The following is a 22,462-nucleotide window of genomic DNA, read 5'->3' on the forward strand; positions in this document are numbered from 1 at the left end:
ACTTTTATTATAAAGACACTTGTACTAGACTGCTTATCACAGCTCAATTTACAATTGCTAAAATGTGGAAACAGCCTAAATGCCCCTCAACCCAGGAATGGATTAACAAGCTGTGGTATATGTGTACCATGAAATACTAGTCAGCCATTAAAAAAATGGAGATTTTGCAGCATTTATATTAACTCAGATGGAGGTGGAACACATTATTCTTAGTGAAGCATCACAGGAATGGAGAAGTATGAATCCTATGTATTTGATATGAGGACAATTAATGACATGGTGGGGCATGGGGGAAGGGGAGAGCAGACAGAGAGAAGGAGGGAGGGGGTGTGGGCAAGGAAAAGAAAAAATAGAAAAGAAAATAGTGACTAATTCTCACATAAATTGGATTTAGTTTTGACCAAAGTATATTATTTCAACATTAATTTTTAATTCAACTTGTTAATACGTTGTTTAGGATATTGCATCCTCATTTATAAGTGGAATATGTTTGTAATTTCCCTTTATAATAATATATTTCCTCCAATTTTAATATCAGGTGTATCCAGATGAAGTAGAATGATTTTGAAGTATTTCTTCTTTTTCTATTGTCTATAAGATTTGGTATGATATGTTTTTTGAAATTATCTTTTATGTTTATTTATAAATATTAGTTGTATATTTTTTGAGACTTTGGGGGAAAAAAAAGAAGTTAACTGATGACTCCATACTGAACCTCAGAGTCAAAGCATTCTCTGGTAGACATACTCATATCTGACAATGTGAATGTTACTTTTTTTTGCATTATTATTATTATTATTGGTCAATATTTCAACACCGCAATCATCTGATTTCTTTTCTAAATGTATTTATCTTCGTTCATTCTTTACGAGGTTTTTGTTTCTAGTACTTATCTTGAACATTGTCATTGCTATTAAATGTTAAGCCTTTTTAATTTTGTGAAGGCAAAAAGTGGAAACCAAATAAACACATGTATATGTATAGAGAAAATTAAAATAATAAAAAATAAAACGGTTGGAAGCTGCAAATTCAATCTCATCCACTTTGGCTCTCACACGTGCCTAGGCACACCATCTCTCTTTCTCCCTCTCTCCCCTTTGCCTTCTGCCATGGGATAATACAGCAAGAAGGCTCTTACCAGATGCTGGCCTCTCAGTCTTGGACATTCCAGTCTCAAAAACTGTCAGAAATAAATTTCTGTTCATTATAAGTTACCCAGATTGTGTTATTCTGTTATGTTAGCTTACAAGAGACTATGACAACATATTACATGCCACTTTATGTTAAAGAAATTAACATTGCACTTACTTTGATTAGGTAGTCTATATCTTCTATCCAAATTTTTTAAAATTGGAATCCATTTATTTGAGGAATTGTTTTAAATTTCTCAAAATTATAAAATGCTCAAGGAAAGAACATAAATGATGAAGAGCATAAAGTAGATCATTAAATGTTAGGTTACAATAGTTGCATATCCATTCAGAGGTAGTCCTCCTTAACTGACAATCACCTTCTTATAAATAAACAAATAACTAGCTGGTTAGTACCCAACGATTTGAGACGACAAGTTTCTCACAGGATTAAAATGCATTGATTCCCATAAAGGTGGGGGTAGGAGGTTCACACCTGCAATCCTAGCACTCTGCGAGGTAGAAGCAGGAAGATGACTTGAACTCAGGAGTTCAAGGCCACCCTGATCAAGAGTGAGACCCCCATCTCTACTAAAAATAGAAAAATTAGCTGGGCGTAGTGGCAGGGCCCTGTAGTCCCACCTACTTAAGAGACTGAGGCAGGAGGATCACTTGAACCCAGGAATATGAAATTGCTGTGATCCAAGTTGATGCCATGGCACTCTAGCCTGGGCAACAGAGTGAGTCACTGTCTCAAAAAAAAAAAAAAAAAGATTTCTCAATCTGGGTCATATGATTTTTTTTTGTTGTTGTTGCTATGGGAGGCTTTCCTGGGCATTGCTAGGTCATGTACTAGCATTCCTGACTTTTATTCACTAGAAGCACCAGTAGCACTTGTCCTCAGTTGTGACAATTTTAAATGTCTTCAGGCATTACCACGTATCTTCTGGGTGACAAAATTACCCTCAGTTGAGATCTATTGCCTTAGAAAATATCTCATCTAATACATTCATTTATTAAAAGAGAAAACTGAAAACCAGGTAGATGAAATCCTGGGCAAAGATCACTATAAGAATTATAATAACATTCTAATTGAATAATCATTTTATTGGGTGGCACCTTGGCTTAAAGGAGTAGGGCGTCGGCCCCATATACCGGAAGTGGTGGGTTCAAACCCAGCCCCAGCCAAAAACTGCAAAAAAAAAAAATCATTTTGTTACTTCTAATTCTACATTCATAACGTATTTTATAAAGCTGATGTACTAAGCACATTCATATGATTTGGAGGTTTATGTCTATATTGTGAATTTGAAGTAAATATATTTCACAGTTCAGTAGGTGATATGTTCCCAGTCAAGTCAAGGTTTCAGATGAAAGTGTTTTATTAAGGATTTGCTCCCAGAAGCAAATCTGTCTCCTCACCATACTTACACTCAGAGCCTAAATCAACCAGCTTTTATTTTTCTTTTGTTTACTTAGATTTCCCCCTTAATATGATCAATAAATTCTTAATGAATAAATAAATGAATGAATAGCTCAAAGTACCAGAACAAAGGATCCATTCCCTGAGTAGGATCTTCTGCCTCCACAGAAGAATTGCAGTGTGCTACAGCTGCTCAACTGCTTGCTAAACTTGAGCATTCTTGTGGGAAGGTATAGCTGAGAATGTGACTGTGAACATCTCCTTCCCTGGCCCTAACACCCTCATCTCAGAAGTGGAGATGCTGGCAACAGGATAGAATGTGATGTTTCCTGCAGTGGACTCCACACATCTCCACCAGCCACCATCAATTTAGCAAGGTAGTGTGCCATCTCCATCTACTCAGCATCCACTCTGCAAATGTCTGCACCTTGGGTCAATGCTCTTGAGGTGGTCTCAATGTTTATGTTTTGCCAAAATTCATATGTTGAGATCCCACCCCACAGGGTGATGATACTCAGAGATGGGGACACTGGGAGATGATCAGGTAATGAGGAGGAGCCCTCATGAATGGGATTAGTGCCCTTATACAAGAAACTCTTGTTCTCTTTCACTACTTGTGGTAGTCCAAGCTGTCTCAACTATGTGTAATCATTCACTAATCCCACACGTTTGCATAGCCCCATCCTTAGTGGAGAGGATCCTAGTCCAGGTATATTGGCAAGAATGCACTGGGTCCCAATCCTCAAGGGATGTCACTCTCCCAAACCCTTTTAATCATTTAACCTTTTAACCACTGAGAGACGCAGGGGATCTAGCTATGCTCTGCCTAACAATATGTAGCAAGGGTTCTAAATCAGGGTAGGGTGTTGGATATGCTTCTTTTCCTTTCATCCAGTAGACTTATCCACTCATATCATCTAATAATTTCCACCGGAAGTGGTGGTAAGCCAGAGATTTCTCAAGCTTATTCAGTCACTTGTCCTGGATGCCTCACCCAGATCTTCTACCTTTTTTCTGTATAGCCCCTTCTCCACAATGGGCTGAATTCTAGATTCAGGCCCTGATTGCCACTCTGCCCTGGGCTCTCTGGACTTGGTTTTACAAGGGATCGTCTCATGGACTCTGAAAATTTCACTCTTCCCCTTTCCCCTGATGCCCTTTACTAGCTAAGAGTGTCCCATAAGGCCCCATTCCCTGGCACCAGGTCATTTTGGTCAAATACTTGCTTTTCAATGTGAAGGGAAAATTATCTTGTTGACATTAAAATTGTAGAGTTTTGTCTCCCATTGTCTTCTCTGAGACACGAGAATTTTAAAGCATGCCCAGAGGAATCCTGTAACAAGAATACTACTAAAGAAATTCTTTATATGTGTGAAAGACTAAGTTAATTTTCTGCTTAACTTAATTAAAGGATATTAATTAAATTAATGAAAATGACAATATCAAATTAAATTAACATAACAGGGACACATTTTATAGCACATAGGTATGATCAAAAGGTGAAGGATTGAAAAAACAAAATATCTATGAAAATAGCAGTATTTTATACGTTAATTTGTGAGAATGTAAATTAGTAAAATATTTGTGGGATGACATTTTAGAAATATTTATAAAAACTAATAATTTGTATGTCCTTTTTATCTCTATTTCTGCTTTGCTCTGTCTGCCCCAGGCACATGTGCCCAAGAATTGACGTTTAAAGATATTAATTTTAATTTTAGTGCCACATATCATAGCAACTAATAAGGAGTAACTTATGTGTTAATCAGGAGAACGACTAAATTAATTAAGGAACAGAGATAATTTAGAATTCCAGGGAATAGTTAAAATAGGTGGATTGATGCTTATTGCCATGGAATGATGCTGTATTCACTTTATTAAGTGACAGAGGCAAGTGGAAGAACATTATATACATCACTACCCATGGAGTGAAGGCATTTTAGAGCACATCTAGGGAATAAAATATTACATTATTATGTTAAAAATAGTAGACACTAGAGTTTTTATTTCAGTTCCCTCTGAGAAAGCTGAATTTTGGAGGAACATTGTAAAGGGAGGGGATTGATTTATGTATGTTGTTTGAACTATTTGGAACAAAAATATATGCACTATTTTTAGCTTTACCATTAAAATACTTAAACAAGCTTAACAATATAAATAGCAACTTTATCTATATTACTTAGATAAAGAATTGCTAACTGACATAAAACACAAAGCTTAGGAAAAAAACCTTAAAACCTGAATTGCTTAACACAGCAAAAGCTTATTTCTTGTGCACACAAAATCTAACATAACATAACCTGGTTGCTATCAGGTAACTCACAATTCCACACTGTTTCTATCTTCTAGCTCCGTATCTCAGCATAAGTAATCTATGTTTGTTGCTGAATAGAAGAAAAAATTAAGATTGGCCACTTTGATTTCAAATGCCTTGGCCTGAAAATGGTTATTGATTCCGTTCATATATCAGGGGCAAGGGTGGTTGCATGATCCTTCCTAACTACAAATGGACTGGACAAATTAGTTTTCCATGAGTCCAGCAAGGAGATCAAGACAGGATGTGGATAAGTGCTTGCAGGCTCTTCCAGTAACTATTACATAGCAAGTACTCAATAAAAAGTGATTATTACAATTTTTTTTTTTGAGACAGAGTCTCACTATGTCGCCCTCTGTAGAGTTCTGTGGCATCACAGCTCAAAGCAACATCAAACTCTTGGGCTCAAGTGATTCTCTTGCCTCAGCCTCCCAAGTAGCTGGGACTACAGGTGCCTGCCACAATGCCCCACTATTTTGTTGTTGCAGTTGTCATTGTTATGCAGCTATCCTGGGCCAACTTCAAACACACCAGCCTCAGTGCATATGGCCAGCGCCACAACCACTGTGCTATGGGCGCCAAGCCTACAATTTGTAAGGATAACAATTCTCGAGGAGTTTCCGAATAGCCCAAATTAGCTTTGACATTCACCAACTTTCTTGAGATCCTACCGTATGACAAATGCCTTCATATACAAGATTATACCAGATTTTCAAGAAAATTTTATGACTCTCTGAAGGAAAGCTTCACTCTTCTTAATAGAATCTTTCTGTACTGTCCTTTGCAATAACTTCTATAATCTTGACAAGCTGAGAATTTTCCCTTTTCATTTAGTATATGGCCATACCCTTAACTTAGAAGAAGCCCCTGCTACACATTGCCTGACTTCATTTGCCTGATCACCAATATGGGTGCCATTAGGCACACAAAACCCCAGGATTTTCCTCTGGGGAAAGCACACAGACAAGAGGCAATGGAAGGATGGTGCAGGTCTGTGTTTTGTTTTTTTTCCAAAGGTAGCTAGCATATAGGCCAAAAAAAAAAAAAAAAAAATCCTTGACATTGCCATTCCTTCTACCTCCAAGAAGGACTCTAAGGTTTGTTGGAGTTCAGATTCAGGATTTACAGAGGTCTGTTTACATATCCCTTGGTTTTTTTCTAACGTGCATATATATCACTTAAGGGAGTGGCTTAGGGTTTTGACCCCCTGGGTAAGCCCATTCATTGGGGTATATGTTCAGTGGTCAATCTCAATACTTCATTAAAATCCTACTATAAATAGAAGGATGTTTTCAGAAACTTCTCTAACATCAGGTTTGCATCCCAAGAATCAGTCTATATCCTATACCACATTAGACTCTACTAACGAACTCAAGTAGGAAACACTTTGAGAATGTAGTAAAGAGGCCCATGGGAGATGACCATGTCTAAACATTACTGTTTAAAGAAAACTTCACATAAAAGGGGCTATTATTAGAGGGATTCCATGGTGTGGGTCAGCCAAGAGATGTTTGTAGGAAGTTAAGCTACTCTAAGTTAGGAAGATGGCAGGTGATTCTGGGCCACCGGTTCCATTGGGAGCAAATTCATCCTTTAGCGGAGCACACAGTGAAGAGCTGATCATAAAGATAGGTTCCATATTTTGACAGGAGGAGGTATACTGGGCAAGATCTAGGTGAAGGGTGTTATAATGGGCAGAATAACTAGGACTAGAAAGCTGCACCAGAGTCAATAAATCCCATGAACAATCCTCTTCAATTGTTTTTGATTCTCATTTTCACATTCCTTCTCTACATCTGCTCTTAGTATTTTGGCTACAAGTTCCTTTTTTTAATACTCTGAGAAGAAATATAAAGAGCAGGAGTTGAAATCAACCAGCAGATTACCAGCTTCAGTCTGGGAGGAGCAGAACAATGTTGGCAGAGGTCTAGTCCCAGCTCCATCATATACCATGTGAACTTGGGCATATTACCAAGCTCTCTGATTCTTGAATTCTTTATTTTTGAGATAGGCTTGATATACGTAGTCTTACAGGTAAGTCTATTGGAATGTATGTACTGTATATAAAGCTGTCAGCATAGTACCTGACACCATGCATTGGATCTTTACTGACTGGTAGGTACTACTAAGATTATTTTGACCCCAGACATTACCACTCTCTCACTTGGAATTTATATATCCAAGAGATAGGTGATAATACAGAGTGTTCTAGGACATGGCACACAAAGTCAGCCAAAAATGTTGCTTAACAAGAAAATTTCAGTAAATATTCCCCCATTACATGATATATTATTTAATTTGGATTTAGGGAACTATTTCCCAACTAGAAATACTCGAACCTCCTAGAAACTGTGTCAAGCACCAACTTCTTCCCTCCCATTACTTTTCCAATAGTTATTTCTTTTTTCATCCACTCACTCCCACCAAAAATGTAGGCCAGGGTCTGGCCCCTGTTCACCACTCTCATGACCTCATCTAGTATATTACCCAGATTAATTTAAAATTAACCCCCAGCGAAGGGCTTGCAGTTTTCCAAGGCCTTTGCCTGCCTCCTTAGGGCATTTACATTTGACTATTCTCATACACGGCCCCTCCCACTGCCCCTGGACTCTTCTTTACTTTTTCTTTTGGTATTGAAGGATACTTCACACGATTGCTGCTCCTATAGTCTATAAAATCTATGGGCAAATAGTCAGTCTTGTCTACCTTAACATGTCCAGTACTAAGACAGTGCTTTCAAAAAACAGATGCTCATTTGATGTTTGTGGAATAAATGAGGCAGTATACATGTAGTCTAATTTATTAAGATTTATTTCTGATACATTTTTAAGTAAGCTAGGCAAACGCATACATGTATCGTGTAATTTTACAGAACAACAGAGTAAAAGAGATAAGAGAAGCCAAGAATTAACCATCTTTCAATTTTGTTAAAAAACAAAAATTGATCACAACTATTTTGCTGTTGGGTTGACAGTTCCAAGGAAATGCCTATTTGAATGCCAGGTTATCATTTCCAGATCACAAAATAAAGTGGTCACTTTCAAAGTTTATTTTACAAATAAGCAAAACTCACATTCTTAAATTTCAGAAATAGCAATAAATGTATGACCAATGCCATTTATAAACTTACATTCTGAAGCTAATGAATTACTAAATAGGATCAAAGTGAAAAATTTGCCTCAGATTTTACTGGGGGTGGGAGGAGCTGCTAGGTTTGGCCTCAGTTACAATTCTGGCTCTGGCTCTCTCTACTTCATCTCTCAAAGCCTCCTGATAATGCAATGGAAAGCACGAAGAATCAGACTCATGAGTCTTAGTCAAAAACTCCAGCAACTTCATCTTGCTTGTTTCAGCATAGGCTCTTGGCCCCCACACAAATTCATAACATGGAGGATCACTATCGGGCACCTGTTGGTATTCCAGGTACTTTTCCTGCACCAGATCTTTGGTGATGAGTTTCCGTGGCTCACCAAAGATGGGGTGCTTCCTCCCAGAATGTAAGTCCAACATTTTTAACACTTCCCAGATTTCCTCCTCAGTGGCACGGTTGCCCTTCATAAAGATCACACCCAAGACTATTATTAGGAGGCTTGTCTTAGGCACACTTTCATCACTACTCAGCCTTGCATCAAAAGTGAGGCCCAGTTTGTTGACAAGGGCATAGCTGTGGCTGGTAGGGTCAACTTCCTTCACATCAACACCAAAGACCAACTCCATACCCTCAGAGGTTCTCTTAAGGATCTCAAGGAAATCATCCTTGCACTCTTTGATGACAGTATCTAACATATCTGCCTTTGTGATTGGCTCTTTCATTTTATATTTTTGCAGCAGAAACTGCACCAAAAGAGCAACCTTCCCATCTAGAGGATCTACCCGCATTTCTGACAAGGACACACTATCTTCGTCATGGCTGCTGGAACTTTCACTTGAATCGCTTAATAAGATGGTTGTAGGGACAACAGAAGATAAACAGGTACTCTGAGGTCCCTCAGAAGTACTGGGTGTCTCAGCAGCAGGAGCATCCTTTAGGCTACCAGGCATTAGAGAATAAGAGGAGGAGGGACAGCTGTCCTCCATAGCCTTGAAGACCTGGATCTCACTGCAGGAATGGTGTTCAGGTGTGCCACATGGACTCTTCTGATTCTGAGACATGGTCACTCTCTGTTAGAAGCCTGGATGACGGTGGACCACAACCCTAGGGGGAAAGGAAAAATGTCAATGGCCTCATCAGTTATTGATAGCTGGGATAAAGATAAAAGCTGCCTCCACCCTTTTCATACTGAAGGCAGAGCTCTAGGGCCTGATAAGTCTCCTGTCTTGACCTGTAAGGAGCTCAGTGGTTAGGGCACCAACCACATACACCCAGGCTGGCAGTTTCAAACCCAGCCCAGGCCTACTAAATGACAATAACAACTACAACCAAAAAAATAGCCAGGCATTGTGGTGGGCACCTGCAGTCCCAGCTACTTGGGAGGCTGAGGCAAGAGACCCGCTTAAGCCCAAGAGTGAGGTTGCTGTGAGCTGTGACACCATCATACTCTATGGAGGGTGACATAGTGAGATTCTGTCTCAAGAAAAGAAGAAGCTGAAAGAGGAAGTCAGAGATTCTACAAAGTGAAGCCGGCCAATTCATCCCAGGGACTCTCAGAACTTATGACAAGGCAGGTGAGGTCAGGGTCTATGGTATATTTCTTTCTTTAGGGGTGAGTGGTGCCATCTGTCCTTGTTCAAAATCCCTATTTTGACCCCAAGAAGGATCTAGGACTCCTCCCTCTACTGAACCAAGGCCTGCCACCTCCAAAAACGACTTAATTTCCTAGAGATAAGGAATAAATAATTGAGGGAGTGCTTCAGACTCACAGATTTTTCTTTGACCTCTGGCCTTTTGTAAGTGAGAGAGGAAACAAATAACCAATCAAAGAAAGAGAGGGGGGTCCTCATCAAACCATACCTGCCTAGGTCTTCCAGAACTTATAGAAGGTTGCAGATGTCTGTTGGGACTTTGTTGTTTTGGTCTTTAATAAGGGTCATCAATTGAACCCCTGAAAGAGACTGAGATGCCTCCCACTCTGAATTGAGACAACAACCTTCACACTCCTAAAGCCAAAGTCAGAAAGCACTGAAATCTGTCAGCTAAGCCACGGCTTACCAAGTCTAATAGCAGGAACAGGGTTCCTTGGAGCCTCCACTCCTCTGGAGTGTGTGGTCCCCCCAGTACCCACTTAGTGTCTTACCTTGATTTCTGTTAAGGGCTAGGATTCTTCTCTCTGATCACTGGAAGCACTCCTCAGAACAGGTCTCACTTCCCTGCAAACCAAGGTAGAAGTCAGGAGACAACTCAGTCTGATAGTTATTCACTGTAGTCCCAGGGAAGGAGAAAAGGCCAGGTCCATATCTGTGAAACTCCCTCAGTCCTCACCCAGAGTCTTACTTTGAAATCCAGCAGGGCCTAGGCCTCTCTGATGATATTAAGGCCTCCTCCCTCAGACTGAGGTATTCACCATCCTCAGATTCCTGAGGCAAAAGTCATGGGAATTCCCACCAAACCCCATCCTCCCAGTGGTCACGATAAATTCTAATCAACCCCTTTGCTCTGGAATGGGTGGTCACTCAGCATCTTACCTTGACTCTTGGTGTTATGCCTAGTGGGCCTAGGCTAAAACAGAAATATGTCAGGCCTAGGCTATAATGGAAAAATACCAATAAACTCCTGGCAAATTTCCGGACTACAAGCTTTCAAAAAAAGAAATGAAATGGAGCAAGATGGCAGCCAAGTAACAGCTTCTGTGCAACCAGCTGCAGTGAGACTGGGGAGAGAATACTCCAGGCATCTTTGGCTGGTGGGTTCTGCCCAGAAACTTCCCTTTGGTGACACAGGGAGTCAGCGAGAGACTTCTGGACCCCATGAGGAGGACAAAAGCAGTGGAAAACTGGCAAGTGGTAGGTGCGTTTGTTTGTTCGGAGGCTGCCTGCAGGGGTAACCATAGCAACAGCAAGACTGCAAGCAGTAAAAGCCTTACCTGTGGGCTGTTTTGGTTTTTTTGGACTTGGGCACTCAAACTGCCTTGGGAGATCTTGGGCGGTGTGCAGACTACTTTGGGCATTGTCTGGGGCCCCGGACTGAACTAATATCATTCAGCTGTGGGCTGCCTGCACAGCCACTGTGGGGGAGCTGCCCCTGTGGGTTGCAGCACAGGGATCAGTCAGGAGACCTTGGGCAAGTAATCTAGTGACTGAGCTGCCCAAAGGCGGGGACTGAGACGCTGAGGAAGAGCAGAGATCTAAGTGTTTGGCAGATTACAGCCTTGGCCTTCAGGGCCATAGAGTGAGACCAGTTTGGGCGCACTGTATAAGTGGACAGCCATGCCAGGAGAGATCCCAGTGATAAGCAGTGATAAGTGCGTGCCTTGGAAAGCTTCTGCTTTGCCAAGGTTCACAGTTTGGCGTGTCTTATAAGCCAGCTGAGGAGACATTTGGGATCCCAAGCCTGCGGGGTCGGAGAAATCAGCAGAGGCCTCCAGTCTCCATCTCATACAGCTATATAAACATTGTGATTAACATCTCATACCTCAGAAGATCACCTGTTGCCTGGACAATATACAGCAAGACCTATACACTGGTTTTCTGGTTTGGGGGAGGGTTTGCTTTTTTTTTTTCTTAATTTCAACATTTTTCCTCCACATTTTTCTTTTTTTTCCTTTTTGTTCTTTTTTCTCCCTTTTTTCCACTATTCTAGTTTAAATACAATCTTCCATTTTTGCCTTCTATAATAATTACAATTTCATTTTTGCCAGTGTTTCTGCCCCTATTATTTTTTATTTCCCCAATTTTATCCTATAAGGGTTTTTGTTTATTTGTTTTGGTTTGATTTATAGTATTTTTGTCTTTCTTCTCTACCTGGTGGAGGTGGGGTACTGTGTCTGAACAGGCTAGCAAAGAGCTGGTGACCTCAAGGGAACAACCCAACCCAGCACCCCCAGAGGTTGGGGGGGTTCTAAGGTTAGGTCAAAGTACCCTACTATAAACCTATATTACTCCTGTCTCCTTCTTTTAGTGCCTTTCATCTTTTTGTCAATATTTCCTTTTAATCACCCCCTCTTCTTTCTCTTTTTTCTTTCTTTTTAAAATCTTTTTATCCTTCTTGCTCTTCAATCTTCTCACCCTCCTGGTTCTGTACAAAAAAGGACTTATTAAAACTTTAAGCCAGAGCCAAAGTAACTTAAAGAGCAAGAGGAAGTGAAAGGAAAATTGGGGCAAGGAAACAGATACAAGAAAGCACTCATGAAAAAGAACCAGCAGAAAAGTCCTGGCAACATGAAAAACCAGTCCAGAGCAACTTCTTCAAGGGACTGTGAGGCAGCTACAGCAGAGGATTCCACCTATAAAGAAGTATTTGAAATGACAGAGGGGAATTTAAAATACAGATGATGAAAACAATGAAGGAAATTGCTGAGAAATTTGAAAATTACCAAAAGGAAATTTAAAAACAGAATCAAATAAGAGATAAATGATATGAAAAATACAGAAAGGATATAGCAGAGCTGAAGGAACTAAAGCAGTCAATTAAGGAACTTAAAGCTGCAATAGAAAGTATCAACAACAGATTCGATCATGCAGAAGAGAGAATCTCAGAGGTAGAAGATAAAGCTATTGAGATATCTCAGATAGTAAAAGAGGCAGAAAAGAAGAGAGAGAAAACAGAACATTCACTGACAGAATTATGTGACTTTATAAAGCGTTCACACATATGAGTTAGGGTGGTGCCTGTGGCTCAAAGAGTAGGGTGCTGGCCCCATAAACCAGAGGTGGCGGGTTTAAACCAGGCCCCAGCAAAAAACTGCAAAAATAAATAAATAAATAAAAAGCAAACATATGAGTTATAGGTATCCTAGAAGGGGAAGAAGAATGCCCCAGAGGAATGAAAGCCATACTAGAGAATATTAAAAATGAAAATTTCCCAAATATCACCAAAGATTCTGATATACTCCTTTCAGAGGCATATCAGTCTCCTGGTTGCCTCAATTCAAATAGAGCTTCTCCAAGACATGTTGTGATGAATCTATCTAAAGTCAACACAAAAGAAAAGATTTTGCAAGCTGCCAGGAGTAAGCACCAACTGACCTACAGGGGCAAATCTATCAGGGTGACCACGGACTTCTCTAATGAAATTTTTCAAACCAGAAGACAATGGTCATCTATCTTTAAACTACTTGAACAAAACAATTTCCAGCCCAGAATTCTATATCCCACTAAGCTAAGCTTTAAAATTAACAGAGAAATCAAATCTTTTACTGTTATGCAAACATTGAGGAAATCTGCCACAACAAGACCAGCTTTATAGGAAATATTTCAACCTGTTCTATACAATGACCATCACAATGAACCTTGAGCAAAGTAACCACCCAGAAATTAAGGACAAAACCTAGCTTCCACAATGATGCAAAAGACAAAACTAAGCAATGGACTTTCACAAAGTAAGATGAATAGAATGCTACCACACTTATTAATTATCTCAACAAATGTCAATGGCTTGAATTCCCCATTGAAGAGGCATAGATTGTCTGATTGGATTAAAAAACACAAACCATCTATTTGCTGTCTGCAGGAAACACACCTTACATCAAAAGACAAATTAAAACTCATAGTTAAGGGTTGGAAGTCAATTTTTTAGGCAAAAAGAATTCAGAAGAAAAGAGGGATTGCAATCATATTTTAAGATACATGTGAATTTAAAACAACTAAAGTCAAAAAAGACAAAGATGGTCACTTTATATTGGTCAAGGGAAAAATACAACGAGAAGATATTTCAGTTCTAAATATTTATCTGCCCAATTTAAATGCTCCTAGATTCTTGAAGCAGACCTTGCTTAGTCTGAGCAATATGATATCCAATAACACCATAACAGGGGACTTTAACTCCCCTTTCTCAGAGGTGGACATATCCTCTAAACAGAAATTAAACAAAGATATAAGAGATTTTAATGAGACCCTAGAACAATTGTGCTTGATAGATGTATATAGAACACTCCATCTCAAAGATAATCTTCTCATCATCCCATGGAACAGTCTCCAAAATTGATCACATCCTAGGACACAAAACAAACCTCAACAGAATCAAATGAATTGAAATTTTACCTTGCATCTTCTCAGACCACAAGGCACTAAAAGTAAAACTCAACTCCAACAAAAATGTTCAACCTCACACAAAGGCCTGTTAGTTAAACAACTTTATGCTGAATGACAGTTGGGTATAGGAAGAAATTAAAAAGGAAATCATTAACTTCCTTAAGTATAACAACAATGAAGACACAAGCTACCAAAACCTGTGGGAAACAGCAAAAGCAGTCCTGAGAGGAAAATTTATCACTTTAGAAGACTACATTCGAAAAACAGAAAGACAACGCATCAACAAACTCACAAGCCATCTTATGGAATTGGAAAAAGAACAATCTAAACCTAAACCCAGCAGAAGAAAAGAAATATCTAAAATTAAGTCAGAGATCAATGAAACTGAAAACAAAAGAATCATTCAGAAAATTAATGAAACAAGGAGTTGGTTTTTTGAAAAAATAAAATGGATAAACCTTTGGCCAGACTAACTAGAAATAAAAAAGTAAAATCTCTAATAACCTCAATCAGAAATAACAAGGGGAAATAACAACTGATGGCACAGAGATACAAGAGATTATCTCCGAATACTACCAGAAACTCTATGCCCAGAAATTTGACAATGTGAAGGAAATGGATCACTATTTGGAATCACACCCTTTCCCTAGACTTAGCCCAAATGAAATAAATCTCCTGAACAGACCAATTTCAAGCACTGAGATCAAAGAAACAATTAAAAAATCTCCCAATAAAAAAATGCCCTGGTCCAGATGGCTTCACACCAGAATTTGATCAAACCTTCAAAGAAGAGCTTATTCCTGTACTGTAGGAATTATTCCAAAAAATTGAGGAAGAAGGAATCTTCCCCTACATGTTCTATGAAGCAAACATCACCCTGATACCAAAACCAGGAAAAGACCCAATTAAAAGGGAGAACTTCAGGCCAATTTCACTAATGAATATAGATGTAAAAATTCTCAAAAAAAAAAAAAATCCCAGCCAACAGATTACAGATTATCATCAAAAAAGTCATACATCATGATCAAGTAGGTTTCATCCCAGGGATTCAAGGCTGGTTTAATATATGTAAATCCATAAACGTTACTCACCGCATCAACAGAAGTAAAACCAAAGATTATATGATCCTCTCAATAGATGCAAAAAAGCATTCTATAAAATCTAGCATCTCTTTCTAATTAGAACACTGAGGAGTATAGGCATAGGTGGCTTATTTCTTAAACTGATCAAAGCTATCTATGACAAACCCACAGCTAATATTTTATTGAATGGAGTAAAACTGAAAGCTTTCCTCTTAGAACTGGAAATAGACAAGGTTGTCCTCTGTCACCATTACTATTCAACATAGTGCTGGAAGTTCTAGCCAATACAATTACACAAGACAAGAAAATAAAGGGCATTCGAATGGGAGCAGAGGAGGTCAAACTCTCCCTTTTTGCTGATGATATAATCTTAGAGAACCCCAAAGATTCAACCACAAGACTCTTGGAAGTCATCAAAAAATAATGTCTCAGGATATAAAATCAATGTCCACAAGTCAGTTGCCTCTGTATATGCCAACAACAGCCCCAGTGAAAGGTTAACTAAGGACACAACTCCCTTCACTATAGCCCCCCCCCAAAAATGAAATACTTAGGAATATACCTAACAAAAGAGGTAAAGGACCTCTATAAAGAAAATTATGAAACCCTTAGAAAGGAAATAGCAGAGGAGTTTAACAAATGAAAGAACATACCATGCTCATGGCTGGGAAGAATCAACATTGTTAAAATGTCTATACCTCCCAGAGCAATCTACTAATTCAATGCCATCCCTATTAAAATATCAACATCCTATTTTCAAGACTTGGAAAAAATGATTCTGCGTTTTGTATGGAAACAGAAAAAAATCCGTATAGCTAAGGCAGTTCTTAGTAATAAAAACAAAGCCAGGGTATCACCATACCAGATTTTAGGCTGTACTACAAGGCCATAGTGATCAAGACAGCATGGTACTGCCACAAAAATAGAGACACAGACATTTGGAATCAAATAGAAAACCAGGAAATAAAAACAACAACTTACAACCACCTAATCTTCAATAAACCAAACAAGAATATACACTGGGGGAAAGACTCCCTATTGAATAAATGGTGCTGGTAGAACTGGATATCTACATGTAAAAGACTGAAACTAGACCTGCACCTTTCTCCACTCACAAAAATTGATTCAAGTGGATAATGTACTTAAATTTAAGCCATGAAACAATGAAAATCCTCAAAGAAAGAACAGGAAAAACACTGGAAGATATTGGCCTGGGGAAAGACTTGATGAAGAAGACTCCCATGGCAATAGCAACAAGAGCAATAATAAACAAATGGGATTAATTAAACTAAAAAGCTTCTGTACAGCCAAGGAGACAACAACCAAATAGACAACCTATCCAATGGGAAAGGATATTTGCATATTTTCAATCAGACAAAAGCTTAATAACTAAGATCTATACAGAACTTAAATTAATCCACAAGAAAAAAAATAACAATCCCATACATCAATGGGGAAGAGAGATGAGCACAGCCTTCTCTAAAGAAGACAGACAAATGGCTAGCAAACACATGAAAAAATGCTCATCATCTCTAATTATTAGAGAAATGCAAATTAAAACCACCCTGAGATATCTATCATCTAACCCCAGTGAGAATGGTCCGTATCACAAAATCTCAAAACTGTAGATGCTGGCACAGATATGGAGAGAAAGGAACACTTTTACACTGCTGGTGGGACTGCAAACTAATATAACCTTTTTGGAAGGAAGTATGGAGAAACCTCCAAGAACTCAATCTAGACCTACCATTTGATCCTGCTCTCATTACTGGGCATCTACCCAGAAGGGAAAAAAAAAAAAAAAAGCCTTTTATTATAAAGACACTTGTACTAAACTATTTATCACAGCTCAATTTACAATCACAAAAATGTGGAAACAGCCCAATTGCCCCTCAACCCAGGAATGGATTGGCAAGCTGTGGTATATGTATACCATGGAATACTATTCAGCCAAATAAAAATGGAGATTTTTCAGCATTTGTATTAACTTGGATGGAGGTGGAACACATTATTCTTAGTGAAGCGTCACAGGAGTGGAGAAGCATGAATCCCATGTATTCAACTTTGATATGAGGATAATTAATGACAATTAGTGACACAGTGGGGCAAGGGGGAAGGGGAGAGCTGACAGAGAGAGAAGGAGGGAGAGAATGAGGGAAAGGAAAGAAAAGAAAATAGTGACTAATTCTTACACAAATTGGATTTAATTTTGACCAAAGTACATTACTTGAACATTAATCTCTAATTCAACTTGTTAATATGTTGTTTAGGATATTGCATCCTCATTTATAAGTGAAATATGTTTGTAATTTCCCTTTATAATAATATATTTTTTCCAATTTTAATATCAGGTGTATTTAGACTCAGTAGAATGATTTTGAAGTATTTCTTCGTTTTCTATTGTCTATAAGATTTGGAATGAGTAGTTTTTTGAAAATATCATTTATTTTTATTTGTAAATATTAGTTGTCTATTTTTTGAGAATTTGAGAAAAAAAATAAGAAGACCTTAACCAATGACTGTATACTGAAACTCAGAGTCAAAGCATTCCATGATTGACATACTCTTATCCAACAATGTGATTATTACTTTTTGGCATTATTATTATTGATCAATATTTCATTGGAGCAATCTTCTAATTTCTTTTCTGAATGTATTTATCTTTGTTTGTTCTTTACGAGGTTTTTGTTTCTAGTCCTTATCTTGAACATTGTTATTGTTATTAAATTTTAAGCCTTTTTAATTTTGCAAAGGCAAAAAGTAGAAACCAGATAAACGTGTATATAAGAAATGTGTTTATTTATTATATATAAATGTGTTTGTTTATTTTATATATACATATATTTATTTATTTTCTCTATGAAAATAAATAAATGTATATATGTAACATATATATTCTCTATGAAAATAAATATATGTACATAAATATATAAAAATCAGTAATATAATTATATTTATTTTATTCCTTATAAGTAATAAGTTTACTTATATTACTTATAATAAATTTATTATGTTACTTATAAGTAATAATTATAATTATTATAATTATTATGATTATATTACTTATAAGTAATAAGTAATATATATAAATGAAATAAATATATGTGTGTATATATATAAATGAAATAAAACTAGTTCACCCCCAAGATAAATGAGAAAGTACTAATTAATTTCTTGCTTCTAGTCCACTCCAAGTTTTTTGCTTGGCTAACTCCCTGGGAAACAAACTTATAATAAGCCAACAGTCCAGAGATAGTTGACAGTGTGTAAGTAATAAGTTTACTTACATTACTTATAATAATAAATTAATACTTAAAAATAATAAATTTAAATACTTATAATAATAAAGCAATACTTATAAGTAATATAAGCAATTATATTTATCATATTACTTATAAATAATAAGTTTTCTTATATTTCTTATAAAAAGAAATTTATTATATTGCTTGTAAGTAATAAGTAATTAATTTCTTGCTTCTAGTCCACTCCAATTTTCTTGCTTGGCTAACTCCCTGGGAAACAAACCAGGAGGCACTAACTGTCCCTGGACTGTTAGCTTATGATAAGTAATAATTTATTACTTATAAGTAATAATAAGCCAACAGTCCAGGACAGTTGACATTAATGTAAGTAGTAAGTTTACTTATATTACTTATTACTTACAAGTAATAAGTAATTAATTTCTTGATTCTAGTCCATTCCAAGTTTCTTGCTTGGCTAACTCCCTGGGAAACAAACCAGGAGGCACCAACTGTCCCTGGACTGGTGATAGGAATGTAAGTAATAAGTTTACTTATATTACTTATAATATAAAATTTATTATATTATTTGTAAGTAATAATATATATACATGAATGAAATAAACAAACGTATGTATATATGTATATAAATGCAATAAGTATTGACAGCAATATAAGTAAAAAGTTTATTCATATTACTTATAAAATTTATTATATTACTTATAAGTAATAATATACATATAAATGAAATAAAAAAATATGTGTGTGTATATATATATGTATATATATAAATGCAATAAGTATAGTTCACCTCCAAGATAAATGAGAAAGTACTAATTTCTTGCTTCTAGTCCACTCCAAGTTTCTTACTTGGCTAACTCCCTGGGAAATACACCAGGAGGCAGCAACTGTCCCTGGTCTGTTGGCTTATTGTAAGCCAACAGTCCAGGGACAGTTGAGGGTAATGTAAGTAATAAGTTTACTTATATTACTTATAATGATAAATTAATACTTATAAATACTAAATTTAAATACTTATAATAAATTGATAGTTATAAGTAATAAGTAATTACATTTATTATTTACAAATAAATTTACTTATATTACTTATAATAATAAATTCATTATACTATTTATAAGTAATAAGCAATTTCTTGCTTCTAGTCCACTCCAAGTTTCTTGCTTGGTTACCTTCCTAGGAAAGAAACCGGGAGGCACCAACTGTCCCTGGACTGTTGGCCTATTATTACTTATAATTATTACTTATTAGTAGTATAATTATTACTTATAATAATAAGCCAACAGTCCAGGGAATGTTGACAGTAATATAAGTAATAAACTTACTTATATTACTTATAATAAGAAATTTATTATATTACTTATAATATATATAAATGAAATAAATAAATATATGTATATATAAATGAAATGAGTCTAGTTCACCTGCAAGATAAGTGAGAAAGTACTAATTAATTTCTTGCTTCTAGTCCACTCCAAGTTTCTTCCTTGGCTTATTCTCAGGGAAACAAACCGGGGGGCACCAACTGTCCCTGGACTTTTAGCTTATTATAAGTACTAATTTATTACTTATAAGTAATAATAAGCCAACAGTCCAGGGACAGTTGATAGTAATATAAATAATAAGTTTACTTATATTACTTATAATGATAACTTAATACTTACAAATAATAAATTTAAATACTTATAATAATAAATTAATACTTATAAGTAATATAAGTAATTATATTTATTGTATGACTTCTAAGTAATAAGTTTACTTACAGTACTTATAATAATAAATTTATTATATTACTTATAAGTAACACTTATTGCTTAAAATTAATAAGTTATTATTTTCTTGCTTCTAGTCCACTCCAAGTTTCTTGCTTGGCTAACTCCCTGGGAAACAAACCAGGAGGCACCAACTTATAATAATAAGCCAACAGTCCAGGGACTGTTAACAGTAATACAAGTAATAAATTTACTTATATTACTTATAATAATAAATTTATTATAAGTTATATATATAAATAATATATATATATATGAAATAAGTCTAGTTCACCACCAAGATAAATGAGAAAGTACTAATTAATTTCTCACTTCTAGTCCACTCCAACTCCAAGTTTCTTCCTTGGCTAACTCCCTGGGAAACGAACTGGGAGGCACCAACTGTCTCTGGACTGTTGGCTTATTATGAGTAATAATAGGCCAACAATCCAGGGACAGTTGACAGTAATGTAAGTAATAAGTTTAGTTATATTATTTATAATTAATTAATACTTATAAATAATAAATTTAAATACTTATAATAATAATACTTCTATGTAATAAGTAATATAACTAATTATATTTATTATATGACTTGTAAGTAATAAGTTGACTTATATTACTTCTAATAGTAAATTTATATAAGTAATATGTAATTAATGTCTTGTTTCTAGTCCACTCCAAGTTTGTTGTTTGACTAACTCCCTGGGAATCAAACCGGGAGGCACCAACTGTCCCTGGACTGTTGACAGTAATGTAATTAATAAGTTTACTTATATTACTTATAATAATAATAAGTTTACTTATATGACTTATAAAATGTATTATATTACTTATAAGTAATTATATATGAATGAAATAAACAAATATATGTATATATATGTATATATAAATGCAATAAGCATAGTTCACCTCCAAGATAAATGAGAAAGTACTAATTTCTTGCTTCTAATCCATTCCAAGTTTCTTGCTTGGCTAACTCCCTGGGAAACACACCGGGAGGCAGCAACTGCCCCTGGTCTGTTGGTTTATTGTTTAAGCCAACAGTCCAGGGACAGTTGACAGTAATGTAATTAATAAATTTACTTATATTACTTATGATAATAAATTAATACTTATAAATAATAAATTTAAATACTTATAATAATAAATTGATACTTATAAGTAATATAAGTAATTATATTTATTATACGACTTATAAGTAATAAGTTTACTTATATTACTTATAATAAATTTCTTATATTATTTATAATAATAATAAATACAGTAATGTAAGTAATAATGTCTACTTTAATTATAATTAATAAGTAATTAATACCCTGCTTCTAGTACACTCCAAGTTTCTTGCTTGGCTAACTCCCTGGGAAACAAACTGGGAGGCACCAACTGTCCCTGGACTGTTAGCTTATTATATAGTAATAGTAATAAGCCAAAAGTCCAGAGAGTGTTAACAGTAATACAAGTAATGAGTTTACTTATATTACTTATAATAATAAATTTATTACACTACTTGTAATTAATAAGTACTATATATAAATGAAATAAATGAATATATATATACATATATACATATATATGAAATGAGTCTAGTTCACCTGCAAGATAAATGAGAAAGTACTAATTAATTTCTTGCTTCTAGTCCACTCCACGTTTCTTGCTTGGCTAACTCCCTGGAAAACAAACCGGGAGGCAGCAACTGTCCCTGGACTGTTGGTTTATTATAAGTACTAATTTATTACTTATAAGTAATAATAAGCCAACAGTCCAGGGACAGTTGACAGTAATGTAAGTAATAAGTTTACTTATATTACTTATAATGATAAATTAATACTTATAAATACTAAATTTAAATACTTATAATAATAAATTAATACTTTTAAGTAATAAGTAATATAAATAATTATATTTATGATATGACTTATAAGTATTAAGTTTAAGTAATATACTTATTACTTACAAGTAATACTTACTAAGTATTGTATACTTATACAATAGGGGTGCCTCCCAGTTTGTTTCCCAGAGAGTTAGCCAAGCAAGAAATTTGGAATGGACTAGAAGCAAGAAATTAATTACTTATTACTTACAAGTAATACTTACAAGCCAACTTAAGTATACTTAAGCCAACAGTCCAGGACGGTTGACAGTAATGTAAGTAGTAAGTTTACTTATGTTACTTATAATAACAAATTAATACTTATGAATACATTTTGAATACTCATAATAATAAATTAATACTTATAAGTAGCATAATCATATTTATTACATTACTTTTAAGTAATAAGTTTACTATATTACTTATAATAATAAATTTACTACTTTACTACTTATAAGTAATAAGTAATTAATTTCTCGCTTCTAGTCCACTCCAAGTTTCTTGC

The 22,462-nt window shown here is 35.7% G+C and overlaps 1 protein-coding gene across 1 annotated transcript; it reads right to left on the reverse strand.

Moving 5' to 3' along the window:
• Nucleotides 1-8,053: 8,053 nt before the first annotated feature.
• On the reverse strand, nucleotides 8,054-9,019 carry MAGEB16 (MAGE family member B16). Its single transcript, XM_023515451.1, has one exon. The coding sequence runs from the start codon at nucleotides 9,017-9,019 to the stop codon at nucleotides 8,054-8,056; it is 966 nt and encodes a 321-aa protein (XP_023371219.1).
• Between the last annotated feature and the right edge of the window lie 13,443 nt (nucleotides 9,020-22,462).

The sequence above is a fragment of the Otolemur garnettii genome, unplaced genomic scaffold, assembly GCF_000181295.1.
Source record: "Otolemur garnettii isolate 467f Iridium unplaced genomic scaffold, OtoGar3 scaffold00072, whole genome shotgun sequence".
Taxonomy (NCBI): Eukaryota; Metazoa; Chordata; class Mammalia; order Primates; family Galagidae; genus Otolemur; species Otolemur garnettii.